The sequence below is a fragment of the Papaver somniferum genome, unplaced genomic scaffold (genome assembly GCF_003573695.1).
Source record: "Papaver somniferum cultivar HN1 unplaced genomic scaffold, ASM357369v1 unplaced-scaffold_115, whole genome shotgun sequence".
In the NCBI taxonomy this organism is placed as follows: Eukaryota; Viridiplantae; Streptophyta; class Magnoliopsida; order Ranunculales; family Papaveraceae; genus Papaver; species Papaver somniferum.
The window spans coordinates 4,086,258-4,096,604 of record NW_020620492.1 but is presented as its reverse complement, the minus strand read 5'-3'; the positions used below and the strand labels follow the sequence as shown (position 1 = coordinate 4,096,604).

Below are 10,347 nucleotides of genomic sequence, written 5' to 3'. Positions count from 1 at the left end.
ACTCAATGTAGTGAAATGGGTTTTGTCTTTCAGGCAAAAATCCAATCATTTTATCCGCGATGTATTTAGAACCATTAAAGAGAAACCCCATAAGCATCAAGCAACCTGGTAAGTACTACTCCATAAAGCAATAAGCAGTACAAGTTCCAATGTGAGAAAAGAGTACAAATACTAGGAGGAGAATTGTAGATCACCAACGAGGAGGATGACTCACATAAGCAATACCTTCCTTAATAACTGAGTTTTTTGTTTTGATTATGTAAAGGAAGAACTCGAAAATCGCGGATAAAGAAAACAAAACAGATAAGAAAACAGTGAAAACAAAAATAAGCGTTCCAGAATTTGGCCGGGTATATCTCTGTGTCTAGCAGAGAAAGCCCAAGAAGCGAGATTACTACATTGCTAGGAACCCAGTACATAACAAAAACTAAACTAAACTGAAGTAGTCCACTTCACAGCAGAAGCAGTTGTTCAATTCATAGCATATAGGAGTTAGTCAGGTTTATACGAGAAGTAATCAACAGCATTTAAATTGAAAATGTAAATTGACAAAAAATCTCATATAACTTTCTGACTCTGTAAATTTGAATAAAAAAAGATGAACAGAAATATGACACAACAACGAAACCACCGATAAGTGGATACATTGACTAAAAAACCAGAATCAATTGAATTTAACAGTACCACTTTCCGAGCAGTCTTTTGACTTTCAACTCTCTGTTCACAACTTGAGGACTTTACCCAGACTACCCCTCCAAAAGGAAACAATGAAACAACCAAGAGTTATGTCCTCATCTCCACTTACTATATAATACACATCACAGACAGACAAACTCACAACCCACCACTCTATAAACTCCACCCATGACCTCTTAAAAGAAAAGCTTGTAAAATAAATGATAAACAAATTAAGAGCCCATTTCTAAACGACCAAAAAAAGAGTAATGGGCACAGACACCTGATTATAGATCAACGAAGAACCAAGAGCCCCATATTTGAATCACCCATTTAAGTTACCAGAACACGTCCTATCATTCCCTGTGTCCAAACTGCTGTTTCCTTGAGCTGATCATCTTCTGACTCCATACACTCTCCTAAAAACTCATTATAAAAGACTCTGTCACTGAACAATACCTTCAGATTTGGACCCAGTGTGTCAGCTAGATCACCCAACACCGCTACAGCAGCTTTAGAAACACTTTCATCCCTGAGAAGAAGCGACAGAATATAATGGTATAAGGACACTCCCTCATCGCAAAAACACAACAGAAACTAGAAAAGGATGGAGCAAGATTACTGGATTACCTTGTCTTATCATTGAACACCAATTCAATAAATTGCAAGAGATGACCAGCATGTGGCAACAAAAGATCTGCTTTTGAACCCTTCATACCCTGGAGGACACCCGAGTAAGCTTCAAAGATACCACGCCTCAGTTGATTCCCATAATCCATCATCTCCTCATCATCATTGTCTATCTGAGCACAAACCTCAGAGGCTTTCTGCATCATTGGGATTGCGTAGGCGAGGTACTTCTCAAAGTGCTCGCCTATTGCAAGAGCAATATCTCCAAAGCATGAAAAAATTGGAGGCTTCACAGATCGATGAAGAACACCATTTGACAAGTCACTAAGAAGAAGGGACATGATCCCATCACAAAATGGAACAAACTTGTCATCCAAAGCACGGCAAATATCACCTACGACACCAACAGATATGGCGCAGACCTGATACTCCTCATGATTCTGCAAACCCATCTCCAAGTACTTGTAGAATTCTGGCATGTATTTGACAAATTCAGAACCTGTAGCATAAGCCAATGCCCCAATAGCAAGCATAGCTTCTTCATGTACTGTAGAGCTGCGGCAACTAAACACTTTGAGGAATAACATCATAATTTGATCTGCTGCCTGAAGAATAACAGTCTTGCTCTCATCTGAAGCACTTAATTTCTGGATGATCACCTGAAGAACACCGCAGAGCAGAGCTTGTAAATCTCCCTGCTTTACTCTATCATCTGTTGATAGGATCTGTACATCCATAGTCTGGGACAACTTGGTCATAATAACAGGTAACAGCTGAGAAATGATGTTTGCTGTCTCCGCAATATTGGAACATCTAACAACCTCATTGAGGGTCTCATATGCAGAAGACCTAAGCCTAGAATCATGGGTATCAGTTCTCTCTGTTGCAGCAAGCAGGGCAGATATTGTGCTTGGAAGATAAGGTGAGAGGAGAGAGGAACTTGGACCAGCATCCTCATATCCTTGGGCAAGAAAGTAAATTGCCCCACAGACTTTCTCTGCAACGTTTGGAACATCCTTAATACTCTCTAGCAACACAGCCATGATGTGAGGAAGATTACCAGGAGTGATCACAGAAAAACCACGAGCAGGGGAATGCAATGTCTCAAATATCCTACTTAAAGACCAAGCTGTAGTATCCTTTACATGGCTGTTCTCATCCTTCATCGAATTAAGCAAAAACTCCAAACCAGCATTTACCAATGGAGAGAGTTTCTCTTCTGAAGGACCTTCGAGAATAGACCCAAAAGCATAGGTGGCTGCTTCACGACAACGCCAATCAGTTGTCTTAACTATATTCTCCTGCACAAAGGGCATCACAAGAGGAACTACTGCATCCCCAACAGTCCTTGCAACAAGCCCAAGGCATGTCCCACCAGACATAGACAGATTCCAAGCACCATCATCCTGATCCTGATCTTCTTCCTGTTTCAATAACGTCTCTAACAACATAGGAACCAGCGAGGTTAAGGCCTTCTCAATGAAGCAGGAATGTACACTCTCATCCCCACCATACTCTTGAATCTCGATTTCTTCATCACAGATGGAACTCCAGAACTCGATAGCTTGCAGGGCAACAGGTTCTGCATCCTCCTTCACTGCCTTTGAAGTAAGTTCAAACAGAGTCTGCATATACTCTTCCAGCACTTCATAGTAAGTAGATGAAATGGAAACAAGGCATTCAAATGCAGCTTGTCTGATATCTTCTTCTGCAGCCATGGCAGTCTCGCAGACAACCTTCATTATGTAATCGCGCTCCATCTTGTTCTCAAAGTTAGTCTGTGCAAAATCTAGAGCATTATACAAGGCTCTTGTAGCTGCAAGTCGAACTTCAACACCATGATTACCAAGTGTCATACCCTGAACAACAGCAGTTAAGACGGTGTTGACCTCATCTTGAGCAAGATCTTGATGTGATATTTCCTCACAAACATATCCAAGAGTTTCCAGTGTGGCCTGCTTCAATGTGGCAGGCGATTCTTGCTGTGTCATATTAGATAATAACGAAGCAATGAGATTTGGCCACTCCTTGCGAGGGATCTCAATGGAAGCGATCTTCGCAATAACCTGAGAGGCAGTATGCCTTGCTTCAGTCACACCAGAACCTAGAGTCCTCAATAACATTTCTTTAATCTGTCCCTTAACACCACCATCAATTGCCACCCATTGCTGAACCAGTTGTTCCTTCCTACCAGACTCTTTAGCATCTAATGAATTCTTAAGAATGATACCAGCCAACCTTCTTGACTCTGGAGGTTTCTGATCATTTGCAAGCTCAACCGACAAAGAAACCAAAAAACTAGGTAGATTCTGCTCTTGAAACTGCTTCAAGTTTCCCTCTGCAGCTGTTCTTACATTTGCATCTGGCGATTGAGCCGCCAACAAAAACTGTGTAATCTCCATTGCCATTTTTATCTTCTGAAAACTACAAAACCAACCACCAAACAAAAGAGGTCAACAACTATTTCATAGATCTACAAAACCCCTAAACCCTGATAACAATGTAAAAAACCAAACGTTTATAAAGCAAAACACAAATAACAGTATAATCAAATTGATTCAACAGTAATACATAAGTTACAAACACTCAATTGATTCATCAATACATCTACAAAACCCCTAAACCCTTATAACAATGTAAAAAACCAAATGTTTATAAAGCAAAACACAAATAACAGTATAATCAAATTGATGCAACAGTAATACGTAAGTTACAAAACACTCAATTGATTCATTAATAAACACAGAAAATCCTGAATTCCTTCATTAAAAAAAAAAAAAAAAAAAAAAAAAAAAAAAAAAAAAACTCTAATTAAAACCCTAAATCTCCATCCAAATAAAAACCAAATCGATTTCAATACTATAATCAGACCACATCATTACATAGACGCAACTCATACATCATCAATAACACACAAAACAAAATAAAACCCTAAAAATCTAGGGTTTATTACCACTTCTGAAAAAAAAAAATCAATCATCGTAGTAACAAAACAACAAATTCTAATCAATACCGATTCAAACAATTGATTCACAAAAACTAATCGATTCAACAGTACAAAAAACAAAAAAAAAATCCCAAAAATCAAATCGATTCAAAATTTTCCAATCCAAACCTAATCCCCAAAACTAACAACAAAACACACTAGATCTACTCATAAACACATCTAAATCAACAAACAAAACCTCAAAACAATCAAAAACGATAAGAAAAGAATCAATCATTACCAGAGATTGAACTTTGACTCAGCGAAACACTGAACTAGCGCTGTTGTTGTTGTTGACGGCGGCGGTTGTGGTTAAGATGAGTCTTCGTTGACGGTGGTAGTTATTCAAGTCACCGCCGATTCAAAGCTGCGAGTAGAAGAAATCTCTGTAGAGAGAGAGAAGAAGAAGATATTTCGAATGGGAAGAAGAAGCGGGAGGGACGATTACAGAGAGAAAGAGAAATAGTGGAGAAGAGGAAAAAACAACTAAAATACGGGCAGTTTTTGTAGAACTGACCGTACTGACCGAGAAAACAAAACCCTAATTTTTTTTGTATTTTGAATTTTGAAAAAGGAAAAGAGATTATTATACACTGTTGCACGTCTGTTGTTAGTGTACGCTATGTGTATACGCGTGATACGTAAGCTATAGTGTTGATATTCATAGGATTTGTTACACGTGTTTGGGTTAGAGATTATATTTGATTTTGACGGTTTGTCATGTTATATGTGGGGCATTGAATGATGTTAACCGTCGAGGTGTGTTTTGTGATTGGTTTGGGATATATATTCCTTAAAACTTAAGTTGGTTCTGTGACGATAGACGGTTGCGGTTCCGGGCCCAGATATTGTCAATGGTTCTGCGAAGTGGTGCGGTGCAATGTGGTCAATCTCCAATCTCGGTCATCTTGGTTGACATGGCTGCTAAATGCGATCTGAAATCGAAATTAGCTGGGTACCATTTGAGTGATCCGACGATCAGAATTGGATATAAATTTTTGTCTTATATGAAACGGTACTCATGATAATTTCGGTCCCCCCCTAAGCAGTCATGTTGGTTGAGGTCGAGGCATTTGAGATAATCTCGGTTGAATTTGATTTTTATCACTAATTTTTTGTATATAAAATTTGATTCGATGAGATTTCGGTGACGTCTCAGCCGTTTAGGTGAGATCTTATGGATCTTGGCCGAGATTAACTATGCTGGTGCAGTGATATCCTAATCCTACTTTAGTATAATATCTTAGAGCAAACCATGTGAGAAGGTAAGAAGCTTGTGTAATATCCTCCTACATCATCAAATGAAGAGGATCATTAAGAAACGGTTGTGGTATTGAATACGTGAAGAAACTAAAAATAGTCCCACATAGCTTAAGACTTTTAGCCTAGATCCCTGCATAAGTTGTATGGGCCACTCCAATTGGTTTTGAGTTGGAAACTCATACACTTGTTTGACATGGTATCAGAGCTAGGTAGACACATTAAACGACGTGATCAGTATTAGGCCAACGACGTACGAAGGTCCACGTGTTAGGGTTAAGCCAAACGGCTTAATGCCCTACACGTGAGAGGGCGTGTGAAGGAACTAAAAATAGTCCCACAAAGCTTAAGACCCTTAGCCTAGATCCCTACATAAGTTGTATGGGCCACTCCACTTATTGCCAATTGATTTTGAGTTGGAAGCCCATACACTTGTTTGATACCTTTTCCAAAACCTAATTAATTCAACACCTTCATTATCATATTCTTGTTCAACATAATTCAAATGGCAAAATTAGATTCAAATAAACATATTCCATTAACTTTCAAACCACCAACAAAACTATCTGCAACGAATTACCCTATATGAAAATCACAAATTGCTCCTCTCTTGCGTAGTTATGATCTACTTCGATTTGTTAATGGCTTGTTTCACTATCCTGTAAAGTATCTCCGGCGAACATCAACTGCTGGTGCTGCTATTATCGTCGATCCTGAGTTTGTTGATAATGATCCTGAAAATGAATTTGTTCCGAATCCAGCATACAATTATTGGGTAAATCAAGATTCTGCTCTCTTATCCTGGTAATTTTCATCTTGCACTGAAGAAATTCACTCTCAGGTTATATATTGCACTTTTTTTCATCTTGCACTGAAGAAATTCACTCTCAGGTTATAGATTTCACTTTTTCTCACGAGATTTGGAATCGAATAGAACAAAATATAACTCTACTACTAAATCTCGTCTTTTACAACTCAAAACTGATTTGATATGATTAAAGAAAAGCTCAGATTCAATGATAGTTTATTTCAATAAAGCTCGTTCAATTTCCCATCAATTAGCTCAAATTGATAGAGTTGTTTCAAATGAAGATTTAGTAATTCATATCCTACAAGGTTTACCTTCTGAGTTCAATACTTTTAAAACTTCAATTTGTACTCACCAATTGAAAAATGAGAATCTCATTGCTTCATTTGAGCTCTTAGGTTTACTCTTATCTGAAGAAGCTAGAGTTAATGCTGAATCCAAACTAGATCTTAATACTGCTTCTGTCAATGTTACTCAGAAACAAAAGTTTACCTCGGGACCTAATTCTTATGATCAATAATATACTAGCTCCAATGGTTATTCAAACAATACCTATCCACACAATGATTATCCACGTCACTCCTGTCTATCTTATGTTGGTAATATATTTTGGTCAAGTCCTCCAAATCGTGGTAACTTTGGAAGATCTGGTAATTCTTGTTTTAGAGGAAATAGAAATGGTGGTAACTTCATAGGAGGTTTTAGAGGTGGGAGAAATGGAACTAGAGGTGGTAGACAGGACAACTCCAATTTTTATCCTCCAAGGTACAACTATTATGTCAAATGCCAGCTCTACAAGAAACCTTGTCACTTAGCTCCAGAATGTAGATACAGATATGCACCAAGTGACTACTCAATGCAAGCTTACTATACCTCCAATGATTCTTATGGTGATGATTATGATGATTATTGGTGTCCTGAACCGGAAGCATTTGTTGCTTATAATGATGACTCTACTCCTTCTTCTTCTTCTGGTTGGATACCTGATTCAGGGGCTACTCATCATATTACTTCTGACTTATCAAATCTCAACTTACACTCTGAATATTAAGGCACTGATCAAGTCAGAATTCGAAATGGATCAGGTTTGCACATTACTCATACTGGTTCTTCTACATCACACAATGACTTTGTTAAGTTTACCTGTAGCGCCCCCTAAGCTAGCAATTGATTAATCCAAGAGATTAACTAAATAAAGAGGCACTAAGGAAACTAAATCATAAACTTAAGCGTTCAATTAAGAAATCTGCTACAAAGATTAACCCAAAAACTAGCCCCGCTCTAAAATATATATACAATAACTCCTCTCAAATAATACATATACAATAGTCATTTGGTTTGCAAATAAAAATATGCAACATAATAAACATAGCAGTTGACTCAACGCCACAAAGCTTCCGCTGCGCAACTCTGATCTGTCTCTGAAACTGAAAGTGGGAATGAGTGAGAACATCATCCCTAAAAGGGGTGCCCAGTAGGAATAACATTTAACTTTTAATTAATCATATGCCAGATTTGGAAAACAATACATGTTATCCGAAACAACAAACAATAACCATGTTACTGAAACAAACAAACATGTATATGGACAAACTCCTTCTTCAAACAATGTATACTATGGTTGTGCAATTCCGAACTCGCAAATCCACAACTAATCGTATGTATGGATGTCGAACTCGCAAACTGCCGACCAATATATTATAAAAGCTCTAGGTATAAATGTGAATGAGCATATCCTATATACCACAGGTGGAATCCTTATTTCCCATAAAAATTCATATCGACATTCAAACATTACAAGTCCTTTCCAAATTGTGGAAAGATTCAAAGAATCAACAAAACAATCGTAATGCAACTAAACAAAGCATGGAATGTACAATCAGACAATGCATGAGTTGATAAACAAGACTTTTCTAAAAGAAACAACAATGGTTACAAAAGAGTCGAATGTATTTCCACCTATTTTGATGACAATCCACGCCTACCTCGAGATCCTCGATCCACTGGTTCATCCTTTGAATCGATCATTGTTAATATAGACTAACCGTTAATCACACAAGAAGTCTAAGAATCTAGACAAAAAGGCTCACACAAGAATCATACAGGTCTTTCTAATGATTCTAGGCCCATTTAAGGTTCTACATCTTTTATTTAACTATCTTTAGCATGGCTAAGGTTTACAAATTGATTTGGGTTGGTTCTATAGTCCATTAGATAAGTCCAGTGAACATCTATAACTTTGTAGAAGAAATCAAAGGTTAAATCAAACCACAAAGGTCCAATACATGTTCCTTAGGAAAACTGGCTATAAGCCCAAGTTCACTAAATAGGCCCATTAAACTAAGGCCCAGTCTAATTGGATCAACTAACGGTCACTAACTGTCAAACTAACAGTCAACGGGTCTATAACAGTCAACGTCTAAGGTCAAATCAAGGTTAGGTCAACTGGTCAAGTCTCTCAGTCGAGGAGTCGACTCAGTCAGCTAAACAATCTAGTCATGCATCTGACTGATTTTGGCTTGAGCCTTTGCACAGGCCAAAGAATTCTAATGCACCATCATGGTACAACACATAAACTTCTAAGAATAGAATGATGTAATCAATACAATTACACTAAATAAACTCAATACAATTATACTAAAGAAACTCTGAATTCCAATTACAATTGAAAACTACGCCTACCTGCAATTGCAGATTTTCCAAGCTTTCACTGCTCTCACTAAATACAGTCTTGCAACTTTCGTTATCAATTATTTCTCACAACAACTCAATTCTTCTCAACTCCATCTCCACACTCAGCAGAACCCATCAACAATTCTTGTATTCCACACACACTATTCAAATCAACAGCACCACAACCATTGTTATCTCATTAACTAGCCATGAGATTTGCACCTGCAATTTTAGTTCCACTGACATCTCAACTCCTAACTATCTGCCACCAGACTTATCTCAATTCAATCACCCTTTTCATCTATAACTCATATACTTAGCCCCAAAACCAATCTCTGCCAATTAAACAATCTTCACTGCTGCGGTACCACTCAGAATTCACTCAAACCATGACATCTCATTCCACCTGGAACTCAGTTCAACAACAAACTCCATTCTCATTTCATACCAACACCAACATAACCAAAGCAACGCCAGCAGTTCTCCAAAATCTCAAGTGCAGTCCATACACACACATCTATCACAATTCCATTTCAATTAATAAAGCTCAACCCTTGCACCATTCTAACATATATCATCTTCTTACAACCAACACAAACTAAACCTCATCACATCCATAAACAGATTCATACCACATCAAACTTCATTTACAGTTCATGGAAAAACTTATAAACCAACTGATTTTACTATTAAGAAACATTACCTTAAAGCAGTGCTGCTCAGGCAACTAAGGTTGAATTCTTCCTTCCTCTGCCTCAACTGTACAATCAAATCAAACTAAAAACACCCAACAATCTTCATCACCATCTTTGATTTACATAGGAACCCTAATTTCATTAACGACTTCAAATCCCAAACCCTAACTCGTGATTCTTCACTAACACAACTCTACCGGATCAATTAGACAACAATACTCTTGAATCCCCTTTTGTAGAACATCAATTTCATCTTCAAAAGCTTCTATGAGTTATTGTTCAAGAAACCCTAACTCACGATCTCAATCTTCAAATCAAAACCATCTCATCAATTAATTGATAACCCCTTTATTCTTCATCTATCATAAACCTAAATAACCTGTCGATTCCACAACATCATCAAAACAGACGAAACTCTAACTTCAGCTTGCAACAGCGTTAATCACTTCTTTTTCTGAAACTCAAACATCTTCAGTATCAACACAAGCTTCCTCGATTCATCAGGTTACAAAGCTTTCACGAATCAAAAACACAAATATCGCTAAATCCTCTTGACTTGAGATCGACAGAAGAGAATAAGAGAAACAGAAAGAAGGAAGAAAGAGAAAATATAAGAAGAA

The 10,347-nt window shown here is 37.6% G+C and overlaps 1 protein-coding gene and 1 long non-coding RNA gene across 2 annotated transcripts; both read right to left on the bottom strand.

Moving 5' to 3' along the window:
* Positions 1-558: 558 nt before the first annotated feature.
* LOC113329039 (importin subunit beta-1-like) lies at positions 559-4,827 on the bottom strand. The gene is made up of 3 exons (XM_026576013.1): positions 4,533-4,827; positions 1,306-3,729; positions 559-1,207 (listed from the first exon to the last, which is right to left on the bottom strand). The coding sequence occupies exons 2-3, from the start codon at positions 3,711-3,713 to the stop codon at positions 1,009-1,011; spliced, it is 2,607 nt and encodes an 868-aa protein (XP_026431798.1). The 5' UTR covers positions 3,714-3,729; positions 4,533-4,827; the 3' UTR covers positions 559-1,008.
* Positions 4,828-7,630: 2,803 nt separating this feature from the next.
* LOC113329248 lies at positions 7,631-10,347 on the bottom strand. Its single transcript, XR_003349770.1, has 2 exons — positions 9,042-10,347; positions 7,631-7,786 (listed from the first exon to the last, which is right to left on the bottom strand). It is a non-coding gene; the product is annotated as an uncharacterized LOC113329248 (long non-coding RNA).